This window comes from Corvus kubaryi, unplaced genomic scaffold (assembly GCF_017639235.1).
Source record: "Corvus kubaryi isolate FWS band 111438036 unplaced genomic scaffold, C.kubaryi_AGA036_p1.0 37396, whole genome shotgun sequence".
In the NCBI taxonomy this organism is placed as follows: Eukaryota; Metazoa; Chordata; class Aves; order Passeriformes; family Corvidae; genus Corvus; species Corvus kubaryi.
The window spans coordinates 30,982,368-30,998,365 of record NW_024581135.1 but is presented as its reverse complement, the minus strand read 5'-3'; the positions used below and the strand labels follow the sequence as shown (position 1 = coordinate 30,998,365).

Below are 15,998 nucleotides of genomic sequence, written 5' to 3'. Positions count from 1 at the left end.
ACATCTGCTTAGGGACAGGACAACATTGTTTTGAATTTCCCAAGTTTGCAATTAATTTTCTGTTCCAGGCTTGGATTGTAAAAGACTTATGTAACATAAAAAAGAGGAGTTTTGTTTATTTTCCTTTTTGGACTGAAATCGGAAGTTCATGAGTTGAATTAAGGCCTTTTAATGGTAGCAGGTGATTTTGTTGTATTTTTGCCATTTTTTTCTAAAAACATCCCTTTTTGTTCAGCATTCATTTCTTTACCCTCATTTAGACCAGACTCCAGCCATTTGCTAACTCAGGTCCTACCATTATCCAGACAGCAACATGCTCCAAAGAGGCTTTCCAAGTTTTACTGGAGTATCCAAATACAAATATCCAACTTTGTGCAGCTTTGCAGCTCAGAATTAACTGCATCTACTTGCAGTCAGAACGCAAGGTGAAGCCCTGCTTAGCATTCTAATTTGGGCTGAACTCCTCACACACTTTCCTGTAGAAGGTATCTCAGATAAAACCACAGTGACCATGGGCAACTTACAGGCAAACCTCTTTTTCCTGCACGTCCTGGGGGACCCATCGGACCTCGAGAACCCTACAAAGATTGCATACAGAAAGTATGTGAAGCAATGCACAAAAAACATACATAATTGGTTTTGATAAACAAATGATTTTTTAAAAAAGCCTCACTTACAGTTTCACCTCTTTGTCCTGCATCTCCTGGAGGGCCAACGGGACCCGGAGTTCCTGGACCTCCTGGAGAACCTGGTAAGCCTGCAGGGCCAGGTTCACCACGATCACCCTGCAAAGCAGAATTTCAACTGTTTATCTAAAGAGGACTGGTCTAGACCAAAGCAACAAAACTGCAGCACTGCCAATCTATTTTTGAGCAATTGCAGCCTACAAAGATATTCCTGCTGCAAAAACTCAACTCTGAGTTTGTGGAGGCAGATGTTCTTAGCCTCTTAGCCAGACATCCTCAGCTTTGACAGGTACTATATTCAAAGCTGTGATACACTTTCAGAACAAGCTCTCCATCCAGGTTAACTGAATGAAAAGAAAATCAACAGTAAGTCAATAATAAAACAGGGATTTCCAGAAGAAAATTAAGAAAATAATATATTCTTACACGTTCTCCAACAGCTCCATCTCGTCCAGGAGTACCATCATTACCAGCAGGTCCCTGGAGTTATGGGTAAAATAAAGCTATTGATTAACTCTGTTGTCTTGCACTTCGAGAAGAGTAACTAGAAAGTTGTTCTCCACTTCTAACTTCAAGTTGTGGGTAACAACCACTAGTCTTTTCTTGCATGCTACAATGCTGTAATACTTACTTCTGGACCAGCTTCACCTACAGGCCCAGTGGCACCTGACTGGCCAATAGGCCCTGGGGGACCTTTGTCACCAGGTGGCCCCGTGGGACCTTGCTTTCCTGGAGTACCCTAAAAAAGATGAGAAATATCATATAAAAAATTTAATCATAAATCAAAGAAAGCACAGAAACCCTGCTACCTGCCAAACTACTCATTAATCCAGAGTGAAATACCATCTACATTTGTAAATGAAAAAAAGCCTGACATTTAAAGAAAAGGTTCTTATAGAATTTGAATACGTAATATACTTTGTATTTTTAAGAAGTTACTGATAAATCAGTAAGTCTGATGTCATTATCTGCAATAGGTAAGATGTTTTAGATTTCAGAAAAATAGAAAGCAGTTTGAAATAATTAACATGATTTTTCTCTGTCTCAACACTGACAAATCTTGTTAGCCTGGCATAATTTCTGGCCAACTTTAGCTATAAAGTGACTTAATAGATTCCGTGGTAATGACAGATCCTGCATAGCAACACTTTTACTAATAGTCTATTTAATTATTTGATCTCCTGGATCATAAGGCTATCCAATAAATATCTCCAAATACTACATGGAAGCAAAGAGAGCTCAAATGGCAGTTTGGAAGGCTGTAGTTCACAATTCATCAAACAGTGCTTACGGAGTATCTACTCACATTCAAGTCACCTTTGGGTACCTAAATGAAGAGTTTGAGGTTGTTTTTTTCAGGGATCGAGTTTTAAGTCAAATAGAAACATTTTAGTCAGAAGCCTTAATGCTATTGCTCACTTACTCTCAATTCAGGTTCAGACTTTGCATTGTGGCAGAAACTAACCTTCCACCGCCATGCATTTGTATGAGATTTAGTTCTTTACTATTCTCTCTCTATTCACTCCTGCAACTGGAGTTTTCCAGCTTTCTGCTCTTGCTAAGGGGCACTACGCTGTGAATCCCACACAGAGAACACCCAGGCTGGTGGCACATAGCCTGGTTGTTACTTACTGCAGGACCTGGCAGCCCAGGCATGCCTCTTTCCCCTCGCTGTCCTGGCATACCAACAATTCCTCTTTGACCAGTAGTTCCTGCTGGACCAGGGGGGCCATCTGGGCCCTGAAATCCACAGAGGAGAAAGCAATGTCACTGTCATGTCAGCAGCAATAAACAAGGAGACCAAGCCGGGAGCTGGAGTAGGGACAATCAGTAACACCAAGGGACGTACTGGCTGCCCGTCATCCCCCGGGTCACCCTTGTCTCCAGGGCCACCAGGAGGCCCAGTTGGCCCTCGATCTCCCACACGGCCATGTGAACCGGGATCACCACGAAGACCGGGGGGACCTTCTTTTCCTGGTTCACCAATAGGCCCAGCAGGTCCTGGGGCACCCTAAGAAAATTAAAACACCTCATTACATTGGACCCTTTTCTGATCAGGACAATAAAATTCTAAGGACTGTGTTTCGATTAACTATAAATATACATACTCAGAAAGGCCAAAAAATGTGAATGAGCTAAAAGCTATTATCATCTCTTTTATGACCAAATAAATGAAATTAACTAAACATCTCATCAAATTATGTCCAAGCTCCACCCATGCCCCCCTCATTTTCAATTCCAAACTCACTCCTTTAAAAGACACTTTTTTTTCCTCTTTTTTTTCCCCCTCAAGTGTACAACCACTGCTAGAAAACTCACCCATGCCCATTCTTTCTAGTATCATCAAGCTAAAGTCTACATCCAAACTTTTCATTCCCATGGTACAAATTAGTGTTTTAACTGTCCTTTGTTTATTTTTCAAATACTTTTGAGACTTCACATGTATATTAAGTTTTCCATAAACTTTGCATTTGATAACCTTACAACGACTGCAAGTTGTTTTTCTCATCATAACATTAAAAGGCATATGAAGCATGACACAGCTCTCTGTGTGGAGTTCAATCCTCAACTTGATCAACAGCTAGTTTATTTTTTTATAGTGTTTCTGAAAATGTTTGAACACAAGAGATTTTGTGTTTGTGGGTTTGTTTTGAATGTATATTAATGGAACTTGAGAGTAACTCCACCAGTGAGAGAGCCCGGAAGAGGCTCTTTCTCTTCCAAAAACTGTCCTAACTTCAGTCACCACTAAAGGGACAAAAAATAAAATACAGAGGAAAATATAAGTTGTGGTTTTTTTGTTCCTGTAAGCAATCAAGTCATTGGAGCAATATAAGCAGCAATCTGGAAGGCTACTCAACCCAATGGAAAGCCTTGGACCAATATCAGGCATTGGACCAAGCTAAAGAATAATGAGCTTTATTTAATGATACAATCAATCAGTCAGAGAAGTCAGTGTTGACAAACTGCTCTCTTCAATAACATCAGGCCTTAAACACTGCTTCACCTTTCCTGCTTTATTTAGTCTTCAGATTCTTGATGACCATTTTCTAAAACACACCTATTAGGAAAATTATAATTGACTTACAGTAGGTCCTGGAGGCCCAACTCTTCCAGCAGATCCTGGGAATCCAGTAGCACCCTGAAAAAAAAATAACCCTTTTTAATGTCATCTTTATCAAAAGGAATACAGCACTAGTTACCTCAAATGTTCTCAGCTTAGTGAGCATATGTTAAATTTACAGACTGACAAAACAAGGTAAGATAAGGAATAACACTCACATTACATAAAATTTCAGTATTAGATTATCTGCAGTCAGGTCACAACACATAAAGTCTACTTACAGGTGGACCCTGAGTTCCTCTACCACCTTTCAGACCAGGAACACCTGGAGGACCCTAAAAGGAAAGGAGAAAGAGGGGTGATAGTGAACACCCAGAACTTTTTAATTAAGCAAGATCAGCCCATGTCACTGGTTCTGTGATGATGTTATTCATACTTACTGGTGGACCATGAGACCCAGCAAGACCCTGTGGACCTGGAGATCCAGCATCTCCTTTCTGTCCAGGTTCTCCAGGTTCACCTTTCACACCAGGCTGACCATCAGGACCCTATAAGAAATAATATTTAGAAGAAACATCAGGTCAGACAATACCAAATCTTTCTCAACAAAGTAATTCTGTAGATAATTTTTTAAATGAAAAAAAAAATACCAGGGGTACAAATCAGTCCAGAAAACACTTCATTTGTTTATCAATTCAGCGTGGTCTTTAGAAGATCACACATGAGATTTTCTGAACCTTCTGTGAAGCCAGTATTTCCATTTAAAATATTTTACTTATCTAGCTCATATTTTTCTTCTCTATTTTCCTCAGCAGCTACAAAACAAACATTGTCTTTTCTAGGCTTTTTTCCCACCAAAGGAAGCAGGTGCACAGCTCTTTGCAAAAAGGATCCTGAAACAGGATATTTAGGCTGTGGGAAAGTTTAGGGTATTCCATTCCATCTGGTCCATCACTTCATTCCAGCCTTCAGTACTCACGGTGCAAATCTTTGCTACCTTCAGTAGACAGTTTTTAACTTTCCTCATTTTAATCTCAAAGGAGCAACATAACATATTAATGAAAATATGAAATCTGGTGAGCAATTACATAATCTTAACAAGAAAACCATTTTTCAACTGTCTAGGGCACTTATTGGCCCTTTTCTTCACTTGATATACTGATGGGAAAAAGAAACAGCTCTTTTTGCAGCAAAAATGTGACTCCTGATCCAGAACACTGCAATATTATTCATAATGAAGGAAATGAAGTGTGTCAAAGCATGAGTAAAGGAAACTCATTAGTGCTCCAAAACACATACCGGGGGGCCAGCAAAACCAACAGCGCCAGTTGGGCCATTTTCTCCTCGGGAACCCTGGTCAGAAAAATTGAAATAATTGTATTTAACGACCATTTTTCAATAAACAGTATCATTTACAGTTAAATATATAAGAAAGCATGTTACTGTTTAATGTCATAAGTGCCATTATACTTTTGCTCTATTAATCAGAATCAAATGATCTTTTAATCATAAAATAAAGGATGTTAGCTATGCTGTTAAAATCTGCCATGTGTTCAAGGCTATATTGAGCTTTCAGAATTCAGAGATGGAAGGCATAGGCAAGCACTAAAACAGCACTAGGAGAAATTCTGGTCACAACCCACCCCCTTCCAGGGATGGCCAAAGAGCGCATACTGCATGCAACCTACCATTCCAATCACACTGGGCAAAAAAACAGTAGTTCAAAGATGTACTCTTCTATAAGGTCAGAATAGGCTTCAACTGAGCTTTCCCCACAACATTTGATTGGAAAAGAAGTAGCTGAAGGCTGCCAACTCCAGCACTCCCTAAAAGGGTGGAAGCTGCTCCAAATTATACTGGAAATAAGACTGTTCTGATTTATGACAGGGACATAATCAATTTCAAACAGTATGAAGGATCTACAAGGGCTGAGCCTCTAATTCCCTAATTGAAGTCAACCCTTAAAATACTTAAAATCACTGGTAGATGGAAGATGACAAGACTTACATAACTGGATGAACTAAGGATGACCTCTGCACTTTGCCCATTAAATATTTGTGTCTGTACAGTGGTATCTGCTAGGGGCATGCTTTTAAAAACACTGACACAATTAAAAGTGGTGGCATAGTTTCAGGAGTGAGGTCAGTGAGGGTAACTCTATAAAGCCTGCCCTAACACAAGTATAGGTCACAGGAGGAAAATCTGGTAATAGTTTTGCAAGTGCACAGCAACAAGTCAGCACTTCACATTTAGCTACAGAGAAAGGGAAAGAAAAAGGGGAAAATATATCAGCAAATAAGAAAAATGCCTGGAGTTTGGATCAGTGTTAGGTATTGTTAACTTATACCAGACAAAAACAAAGCATGTTTACTCACAGGGTTTCCACGAGAGCCAGGAGGACCAACTAGACCTCGAGGACCTGGTTCACCCTTAAAATAAAATTGAAGGTGTTTATTTCCCAAGTAACTTACTTGTTGATTCATTAAAATTTTAAAGAAGTCTGATAGTATTAAGAAACTTCAGTAGGGAATGGAATAAAAAACTGTTTACCTTTTCACCAGTGGGACCTGCTGGACCCATTGGGCCTATTGGACCAGGGAGACCCTTTTGAACAATTAAGATGAAAGGAAGTTAGAAAAGTGATGCTCCAAAACAGTTAGTTTAAAACTTCTCATATATTACCATTCCCATATGCTTTTTCATTCCTTTGAATTCTTCTACTTTATCTCTGGAAATTTCTTTTGTCTTCTTTATCTAAAATTGACTTGCATTTCTTCTCCCAATGACCAGACTCCCCACAAAAGAGCTACTTTCCCTCATTCTCTTCTCTAATTTCATCATCTTTATGTAGTATTCACAAATAAGGCCAATGATATAAAAAAAAAAGCCCCAGCTTTATTTTACTCTCTCAATAAGAAATCATGCCCTTTTTCTCCACTTGCTGAGAGCTCTGTTTCTTTTATGTTCGCATTTAACTTTTTAAATTAAAGTATCCATTAGTTCTGAAGATTCATTTGGATCTTGCAAACTCCTCAAAAGTGTCGATTCTCTCTTCATGAGGCAGTTAGGCAAAAAGGTTGCAAATTCTCCATCCAAACCCACCAACTCCACATAATGATCCGTCAGCTCACCATTACTTCACCTGTTCATTAACCCCTGTAAGTTCTAAAAATCCCTTACCACAGCTAAGAACCACTCCGTATCTCTGGCTAATGTTTGAATTATATAACCAATTCCAGCTCACAGATGATCATTTCATTAGTGCTTCCATGTAGTAGGGTTTCTCAAAAACATTTTTCCTCTTTAACTATAAATTTAGTCCAGACAGGATCCTCATATTTTGACTGTACCTCGGATTTCCAAATGCTTAGCAGCTAGTATTCCAACTGGTTTGCACAACCCAAGAATCTCAGATACATTTTCAATTCACGTAAAAAGTAACTCAAATAACATCTGGGACGGAAAAATGGTCAGTGCACACAAAGAAAACCCAGTGCAATTGCACAGTTGGTCTATGCAGCAGTGTGTGTGCAATGTGTCTTGAACAGATCTTGAGCAGACTAGAGACCTTATTTATGCAATGGAGATTCAAAACTTTCCAGAACCGCCAGCAACTTACTGTTTATGTGAAGCTTAGTACATTTACAGGAATTTTCACCTGTCAAACTCAGGACAGATTGTGGACAACTCAGTGTAGACAATAAGGAGGCATCTGCCTTAGTCCATGGCTCAGAGCTGGAAGGTCTGCTTTTTGCCTGTTCATTTCTACCTGTTCATTTTTTCATATTTTTTACTATAGTCAACTTAGAGGAATCCCAAATCAACTGTGAATCCTTTCCATTGACCTCTTAGCTCACATTATTAATGACACAAAATAGGGGCTTGGAACACAGACACCCCAAAATGTTGTGCACAGCAGTCTTGAAAATTTGAAAATTTAGAGGGTGAGGTAATGACTATAAACCCATGATATACCATGATAACACTGCACAGTGTTTAACTCCACAAGCTGAGTCCCCTAGCACAGTAAACAAATCAATGTGTGAAGAGTAGGTCTGAAGAGAGTGACAGATTTACTTACTCTTGCCCCATCGTTGCCAGCTGTACCTTCAGCACCTTTCTCACCTACGCCACCCTATGGAAAATACCCAGAAAGTCCCAGTTATGGCACTGAATGATGAGCAGGTCATACCCTGGAATAACTGCAGTGTTAAGGAACAGGTGATTCTACTCAGGAGGACAGAAACAAGCAGACTTACTCTATCACCCTTAGGGCCAGGTGTTCCAGCAATCCCTCTCTCTCCAGGCATGCCCTGAAGGCCTGGTGGGCCCGGATCACCAGGTGTCCCACTAGGGCCTGGGCTTCCCTGGAACAGAGAAAGAAGTTGTTGCCTATTCATCTGAGAAGCATCTTTGTCTCTAGGCTGCAGAATTTGCTGTGCCTGTTTTGAAGTCTCTGGGGTACAGTTTTAACTAATAATTTTATGTGAAATTTGGACTTTATTCACATCCAAATACTTTTCTTTTCCCATTGTGTTACTCAGGAAGTTCAACTGTAATACCATAGTTCTTCCAAACACATTAGTATTTAATTGGCGCATACTGGAGAGGAAAACAGACAATAAAAGAAGTTTGAGCATCTTTCTGCCTTGACCTTGATGCCACATAGGTTTAGTATTAAAAGTAGGTACAGGTCGAAGTTGCCAGGGACAGAGATGCTCATGTCTATTACAGGTCTCACGTAACTAGAGGCACTCCCTGCTTGCCCTGTCTTTCTTGGCCTAATCACATCAATAGGAGGTACATGCATGCAGGTGTGAAGCTTTCAGCATTTTCTTTTAACTGCTTAGCCCTGCCAAGTGTCTTTGTGTAAACTGGCATGGCTCGTAAAACATTGCTAGGAGGTTTTCTGCAGTTCAGCAATGGCTTTGCCCAGTTCTACTGTGAGTTCTCAACATTTAAGTATATTGCAATTATTAATATTGTTATAATCGGAATAACTTATGCGTCCTTCCTTAAACAAAGGAGATGCCTTTCATATTTATAATAAAAAAGCTCTCTCATGTTCATGCAAATGAGCAGAATTATACATCACATCACTGCAGCAATGCAAATCTCCACTCAGTTTACCTTTGGACCATCAGGACCGTGGCCTCCAGCCATACCCTTTTCACCCTGGAGTCCTGATGCACCTGGTTCTCCCCTTTCTCCTGGATTGCCACGTTCTCCCTACAAAATGGAAGATTATTATTTATTTAGAAGGCAGAGTAGAGCTCTGGTAGACAAAATCCTAAATACACGTAAGTGTAGTAGAGCCTGTGAACAAATTCTAGGAGAACTGATCAAATAAAAACTAGTTTTAGGCTTTTACTGTTAGAGGAGGGGGACATATGTTGCTAAGCAAACTAAAAACTCATTTCATGTCATAGGTTAGCAAGCATAGTCCCGGAAGGGACGTCCTGGCTAAGGGGTGCTTACAGTTTCCTCTGGGAACTGAAAGAACCTATCAGCTGGCCAGTTTGAATATGGACAATTCTCTAAGCCACTTAAAGTTGTGATCACCTCTGTGATCCACATTTAAGAATAGGCAAACTCCCCCTCCAAGCTCTCTCTCGTTTCCGGCGCTGGGACAGGTGGCTGCGGGCCCCATGTGGGGGCCAGCGGGCCCGGCCAGGCCCTGCTTGGGCCAGGCCAGGCCGGGCCACGGCCATCCTGAAGCCATGGACCTGTTCCAGCCATGGAAACCCCCCCACTGCCTTGCCGTGGGCAGCCGGAGCGGCTCGGCTCTCCCCCCTCTCCACTGCGATAAGAAACATTCAACATTCCAGCTGCAAAGCTGCAAGGCCGAGGTGAGATTAACCCTTTTTACTGCTGTGAAGAGCTGAAAACCTGAGGGAAGAGAGAGAGGAGATGCTTAAAGCTGAAATTCTGTTGTGAAGCTATGATATATCAGAGTATCCTGTTGTAATTTCATGAAGATCTGGGGGGTGGAGTGTTCAACTCGTGAGCAAAAGCACCTGCGCTGAGATAGGCAGATGCTGACGCAGCTGTAATTTCATGAGAAGTTTGGACAGGGAGAGATGAACCAGATGAGGACTTTTGCTCCAAACGGGAAAGGAGAAAACCTCAGTTCCTAGAGATGCTCCCAGAGATAGTCCTAAAGATGAAGATGATGAAGACCCTTTGCTCCCAGGGAAGGAGAAGGGCCTCTGTTTTTGTTTCTGAACAGCTCAACCTTAAAATTGTACCCCAAAAAACTTCAAGAGTGGACCCTCGAAAGCAGTTGCGGGAAAAGCTGCAAGTCGGGGGAAGGGACTCACACGCAGGCAGAGAGACTCCTCTTCCTAAATGGACTGAACAATATTTGGAAGTGGGCGGCTGTCTCGTTGTGATAATGTTTTCATAGCATGAGCAAGAAGAGACTTCTCTTTCTAAATGGACTGAACAAGGTTATTATGGAAGTGGTAAACAGACTGAACATCTTAAGGGTTGTCTTTTCACATTGTCAGTGGGAGAAGGGAGGAAGGTGGGGGGAGGAGGAGAGTTCTGAAGGTGGTATAATTTTTTTTTCTTCTTTTAGGTCTGTTAATAAACTTCTTTATATTCTTTCAAGTTTGGTGCCTGTTTTGCATTTCTCCTAATTCTTATCTCACAGCAGATAAACAGTAATGAGTATTTTGGACCAAACCACTACAACAGTATAAACCAATAATACAGCAGCTAGTACTTGACACCATTTCAGGAGCTACAAAATAATTAAAGGTGGTAGATTTTACAGAAACTATCTTAAAACATATCCATATTTACAAACATTTTGTTGGTGGGGAAAAAGGTCAAATACTGACTTTAGCTGTTAAAGTCCATATTACATGTCAACTTCCAAGCTCAGAGAACTGTTATGAATATTTAAACTCTGAAAGAAAACACTTACCCTGGGGCCCAATGGACCAACAGCTCCAGGATCTCCAGGCACACCCTACGCAGAACAGAACTCACCATTAGAATGAAATACTTTTTCATAACTTTATAGTTATGGAAATTAGAGACAAATGTTTTTATTTCCAAAGCACTGTGAATGTAAATGGCCAGTTCTAAATACTATCTGTCAATGGCAAGAGGTGATAATCCATCTCAGTCCAAGAACACAGATTATTGTAATTATTTTATGCCAAAGCAGTTCTTGGACAGCTTGCAGACTACATCAGTGTGTATTTTGAAAAAGAGTGGGAAATTCAATTAGAAAGAGAAGAAAATGTAAAACTACTTTATAAAGTGTATTCTTTTTAATGTTATGTTATACGTATATTACCTGATCACCTGGCTTTCCTCCCTCACCTGGAGGACCTGGTGGCCCAGGCAAGCCCTGTAAAAAGTAAATAAAATAGTCACTAACATGATAGAAAGTTATGTAAAACTAGATTTAACTAGGACACCAAGATTATGAATGTAGCAGTACACTCAGTACAAGAGCACACCCTCAGAGGTCCCCAAGGAACAATTATATGAATATTGCACCAAAGTGTTTCCCCCTCTCTAAATATTGCAGTCAAATATACCCTTAACATTTGCAGGACACATCAGCCCTAAAAGTAAAGTTCTCTATAAACAGATAATGATTTAACTAACACTTCATTATCAAGACAATTATTTTGCTCTGTATTTGGAACTTTTTTGGAAAATCTTCAAATCAAAACTTAATAACATCAAAGGTTTTCTTGAGGGATACAGAGCTGGTATTTAAGCCTTTGCCAGTTCGGTTTAGTGCACAGCTGATATGAAAATTACGTATCATTAACTATTCTGAACATCCTTGCCTTAGTTCGGAGGTTGTGTTACGTTACACATCACTTGGCTGAATTTCTCCAATTTAAATTGATAAAGACATGGCTGTTTATTTTTTAATTTAAAAAAAAAAAAAAAAAAAAATGAATGCACATACCTGAAACCCTGTAGGACCTGGAGGGCCTTGTTCTCCTCTTTCTCCTGCCAGACCCTACACAAAAGGAAGTAGTAAGTAAACAGTAGAGGAATATAGGCAGGCTCCACCATTTTTCTTTTCTCTGAATATGCATATTTTCCATTAGGTATTTGTTTATTGTACATTTTTACTTATCCCAAGACAAGATGGCCTATCTAGAAGATGTAGTAAGATGTGTATTATTTCTTTAAAATCCTTCCCGTAAAAGTTCTCTGGTAACAGAAAAACACTCAGTTCCATTAAAACCAAGAAAGCCCGGAAAACGAACCACGAGGATATTTTACTCCTTGCACTATTTTTTGTGATGGTTAGTAAAAGGAACTTAACTACTAATATATATATTTTAATACAAAGCTAGCAATTTTTCCAGGACAATTTTTTCTTTAAATGTTCTTGGAATTTTTTGCTTTGAATCAACAACTGGCATGAAGGTTGATAACAATAGAAGCCAAAAGAGTAGTGAGTATATGGAGTGCCAGGCAGGCAGGCAGAGAGGTAGCAGCTGACTTACTGGTGGGCCAACAGGACCAGAAGGGCCAACTTCACCATCTTTACCAGGGGCTCCCTACATTGAAATGACAGGGGAAGAAATCTTGTATGGTGAACACACATAACAGAAAAGCACTATTTTCTGTAATCACTGCAAATAACAGCCACACTCACTCTCTGCCCTGGGACACCTGCATTGCCTGCTTCTCCAGGTTTTCCAGGATCGCCCTAAATTGCAGAAATAAAAATGATCAGGTTTGGATATGTTTTTCATCCATTAAAATATACGAAAATGGTTAAACAGGGATTGCCATACTCACACTACTACCCTTTGGCCCAGGAAGGCCCATGCTGCCTGGCTGACCTCTGATTCCTATGGAACCTGCAGGACCTGGACGTCCGTCTTCACCAGGAGCACCCTACAGAGATATAGGATTTTCCACATTAAATTCTAAATATATTTATTAATATGAACTTATTAACCCCTAGAAAATGCCTGTGTATATAAAGAAAATAACATTAATGTGGCTTAGTGCTTCACTTATCAGTCAAAATGTCTTCAGAGCAGACATAGCAATAGCCATACTGCTGGATTTAACCAAATGCTATGCAATTATTAGAATTTAATCATGTACAAATACTTTATTGTGTCCTTAAAGTGACAACTAGAAAAATATTTAGTTCAAACATTTAACCATGATGCTGCAGCTGCTAAACAAAAGACACTGCTACACAGACAAAACTAAACAAACATTACTGGTATTAATTTTGAAGTTAGGAAAGTATGTAAGGGAACTATCAAAAGAGAAGATGAGCCTTAATAAATCAAGGAAACTCATCTTAATAAAAGCAATTTTAGTAGGACCTTTGAATTACTATGACATTAACTGAAAAAAACTAATTTTTGTCACTTACCAAGGGGCCAAGTTTTCCTTCAGGGCCTTGAACACCTGGATTCCCTGTCAAACCCTAAAAGCAGGAATAGTATGGTGTTACGGTTAGTTCTATAATTCTGTAACAATTAAGAAATAGAAATAAATCCGGAAGAAATGCTCAGTTACTACCATAGCACAAACCTCTCTATATCAAAGGTCTTCATCCTTATTTTCACTTTACAGCTTCATCCCTCACTGTCTTTGATCTTCCTTCTTCCCTATTCTCTCTTTTCTTGCTTTTACACCTCTTCAGCTTCTCACAGGCTCATCCTTATTTCTGCCAACATTCCCCAATGATCTATATCATATTTTACTTCTCCCTTTATCCCCTTTTCTGGTATTTTGAATTTTCCTCCAATAATTTTCCTGAAAAAAATCTCCAGGTGATATACACCACTCAACCTTGTACATTATCAATCACCAACTTAATGAAGATTGGCCTTCACGTTTTCCATGGCAACTGTGCTTTACAAACACACTTCCTTCATTTGCTTTAGCTGTTCTCAATCAGGGCTATTTCTCCTTTTTCTGAGACAAAACCTGTGCTTCCCAACATCAGCAGGAAATAAAGACTGGTCTTTTGGCCTTTAGCCCCACTGAAACCAGTCTGCCCTTGTATAACAGCTTCTAAGTGAAAGGTACCGCAGTTTATAGTGTACTGCTATTAGTCCCTTACCCGTGCACCTGGAAGGCCAGGCTCTCCAGGGCGTCCAGGATCTCCCTGACCTCCTTTAGGTCCAGAAGATCCTGCTGGACCACGCTCTCCTTGGGCTCCCTAGAAAGATGCCAGTGAGCTACAAGTTAACAGCTAGAACAGTGACAGCAGGAGAAGGTTAAATAAAACCAGTATCTTCTATTAAGGACCTATTTTTGCAAACAAAGCTACAAATCATTAGTATTTTTTTTATTACTGGTTTTCTAATTGTTATCTTTTCTCCCCAAAATGATTACTTAAAAGTTGTCTCTTCCTTAAAGCAAGTTCATAGAAGCATTTTAGAATCCCTGTATTTTTACCATGTTAGGAATTTACAGAAGTACTAGACAAATGCCTATGTGAGTCACTTCCCTGGAAGTGTTAGAGCAGTTAGGAAAGCCAGATAAACCCATCTGTTTTTAAGGGGCAAGTCTAGAAAATCACACCACACACAAAGAATAGGCAATTTTTCAGAGCCACCTCCTACAGAACAATACATAAAGCAATATAGGAGTAGAACAGGTCAATCCCTTATCCATGCACATTTCAAAATGAGGGAGCATTAAGCCAGGGACAAGCAAGCAAAGCTGAACATCATGGGAACTGAAAGTGACTTTTCCCAAAAAATTTTTGCCTCTAAACACTCAGACCCCCTTTTGGCATTTGTAAATTGGATCTGCCTATTTGCCCAGAAGCAGACATTTTTAACGGAACTCTTGCTTTTTATATGCCTGGATGTATGAAAATTTAACAAACTACACAATAAAAGATGGACGCTTTAATTTAATTTAATTTACCTTTGGTCCAGGCAAGCCATCAGAACCTGGAAAACCACGGTTACCAGGAGCACCCTAGGAATAGGAGTAGAAATGAGATGATTATCTTATTTTTTACATAACTTATTACAAAAAAAAGACCAGATTTATGGTTCGAGGGTTCAGTTCGTTTCCTTACAGTTTTCTTACTTCAGTACTTAAACTTGGGGGAGGTTTATGACTTAGAGTGGTAAAAATATCAATGTCTCATTCATGCATGCTGGACAGCTCCTTCTCCATGAACAGCCTCATTGAAAGCAAAGATGAGCAGTTGTACAGGTGTAGGAAAAAGTCTGCAGATAAGCTTGTCCTATCTCCACCCTTTCTCCTACCATATTATCCTTTGCACTGGATCTCCACATAAAAGTATCCAGTGTAAAAAAAATAACACACAGTATTAACTACTGCTAGGAAAATAAAGTTTGACTACATCCACAATGAAGCTGTAAGAATATCCATGGGTAGGTCAAAAGGTTTTTCACCTTAGCAGTGCATCTCTCAAAACATATTTTTCCTCTAGGTTGCTTACCCTCTCTCCAACAGGACCTGGTGGACCTACTGACCCTGGATCACCTCGAGGACCTCTTTTCCCTTCTTCACCTATGGGGCCAATGGGACCCTGGGGACCTTGTGGGCCCTAGTGAGAATAAAATGTTATTTAAAAAAAAAGTTGTTAAGCTCACCATTTCTCAGGCATAATGAAACAGGCTGTCTTTTGAACACTATAAACATTTTTCCAAATAAAGGAGAAAAAAACAGTAAAGTTTTGGATCAGTTAAAAAGTAACAGCTTTTCAGCATCTGCTTTTCTCTTTTACAATGTTTATAAGCTAATAAACTGTAACTCTGCAGTTGGGCTGTACACTGCTTCTTATAATCACCCACAATAATTTGTATTTGGTCAAGCTGCAAAGGAGTCAAAATTCAGTGAGGTTCTAATAGAAATTTTCAAAGGAGAAGACAGGGTAAAGAAACTATTACTTCTATATTTTTGTCAGTTATTACATGATCATTTAACTGGTGAGAAAGAAAAGCTAAAGATTGGTTGACAAACCAACTCAGAGTCTGCAGAGCCAGTTTTCTGCCAAAAGTTACATGGTTATAAGCCTCTGTGTTTCCTCTTCATCTTAAAAAGCATATGGAGACTTACAGGTTCACCTTTGGGTCCTGCTTCTCCCTTGAAACCTGGGACACCAGGGTCACCCTGAAAACAAACACATGAATAGCACCCGTAAAGTTAAAATCTGCATAAACCACTTCATCATTTTGTATTATGCCATGAAACAGAGAAGCATTTCCTAGTTTAGTCACTAACTGTAGGCAATATAATAGAGTGCT

At 39.7% G+C, this 15,998-nt stretch overlaps 1 protein-coding gene across 3 annotated transcripts in view; it reads right to left on the bottom strand.

Moving 5' to 3' along the window:
- Positions 1-15,998, bottom strand: part of COL5A2 (collagen type V alpha 2 chain) — a 172,134-nt gene that overhangs the window by 10,248 nt on the left and 145,888 nt on the right. For all 3 annotated transcript variants that reach the window (XM_042040857.1, XM_042040855.1, XM_042040856.1), the window contains 26 exons: positions 15,811-15,864; positions 15,191-15,298; positions 14,644-14,697; positions 13,829-13,927; positions 13,133-13,186; positions 12,538-12,636; positions 12,392-12,445; positions 12,240-12,293; positions 11,690-11,743; positions 11,060-11,113; positions 10,682-10,726; positions 8,881-8,979; positions 8,010-8,117; positions 7,832-7,885; positions 6,301-6,354; positions 6,126-6,179; positions 5,050-5,103; positions 4,191-4,298; positions 4,032-4,085; positions 3,775-3,828; positions 2,536-2,697; positions 2,319-2,426; positions 1,318-1,425; positions 1,113-1,166; positions 678-785; positions 525-578 (listed from right to left, as the gene is read on the bottom strand). In XM_042040857.1, coding sequence (XP_041896791.1) covers positions 525-578; positions 678-785; positions 1,113-1,166; positions 1,318-1,425; positions 2,319-2,426; positions 2,536-2,697; positions 3,775-3,828; positions 4,032-4,085; positions 4,191-4,298; positions 5,050-5,103; positions 6,126-6,179; positions 6,301-6,354; positions 7,832-7,885; positions 8,010-8,117; positions 8,881-8,979; positions 10,682-10,726; positions 11,060-11,113; positions 11,690-11,743; positions 12,240-12,293; positions 12,392-12,445; positions 12,538-12,636; positions 13,133-13,186; positions 13,829-13,927; positions 14,644-14,697; positions 15,191-15,298; positions 15,811-15,864 — 1,962 coding nt within the window. The remainder of the gene's footprint in view (positions 1-524; positions 579-677; positions 786-1,112; positions 1,167-1,317; positions 1,426-2,318; positions 2,427-2,535; positions 2,698-3,774; positions 3,829-4,031; positions 4,086-4,190; positions 4,299-5,049; positions 5,104-6,125; positions 6,180-6,300; positions 6,355-7,831; positions 7,886-8,009; positions 8,118-8,880; positions 8,980-10,681; positions 10,727-11,059; positions 11,114-11,689; positions 11,744-12,239; positions 12,294-12,391; positions 12,446-12,537; positions 12,637-13,132; positions 13,187-13,828; positions 13,928-14,643; positions 14,698-15,190; positions 15,299-15,810; positions 15,865-15,998) is intronic.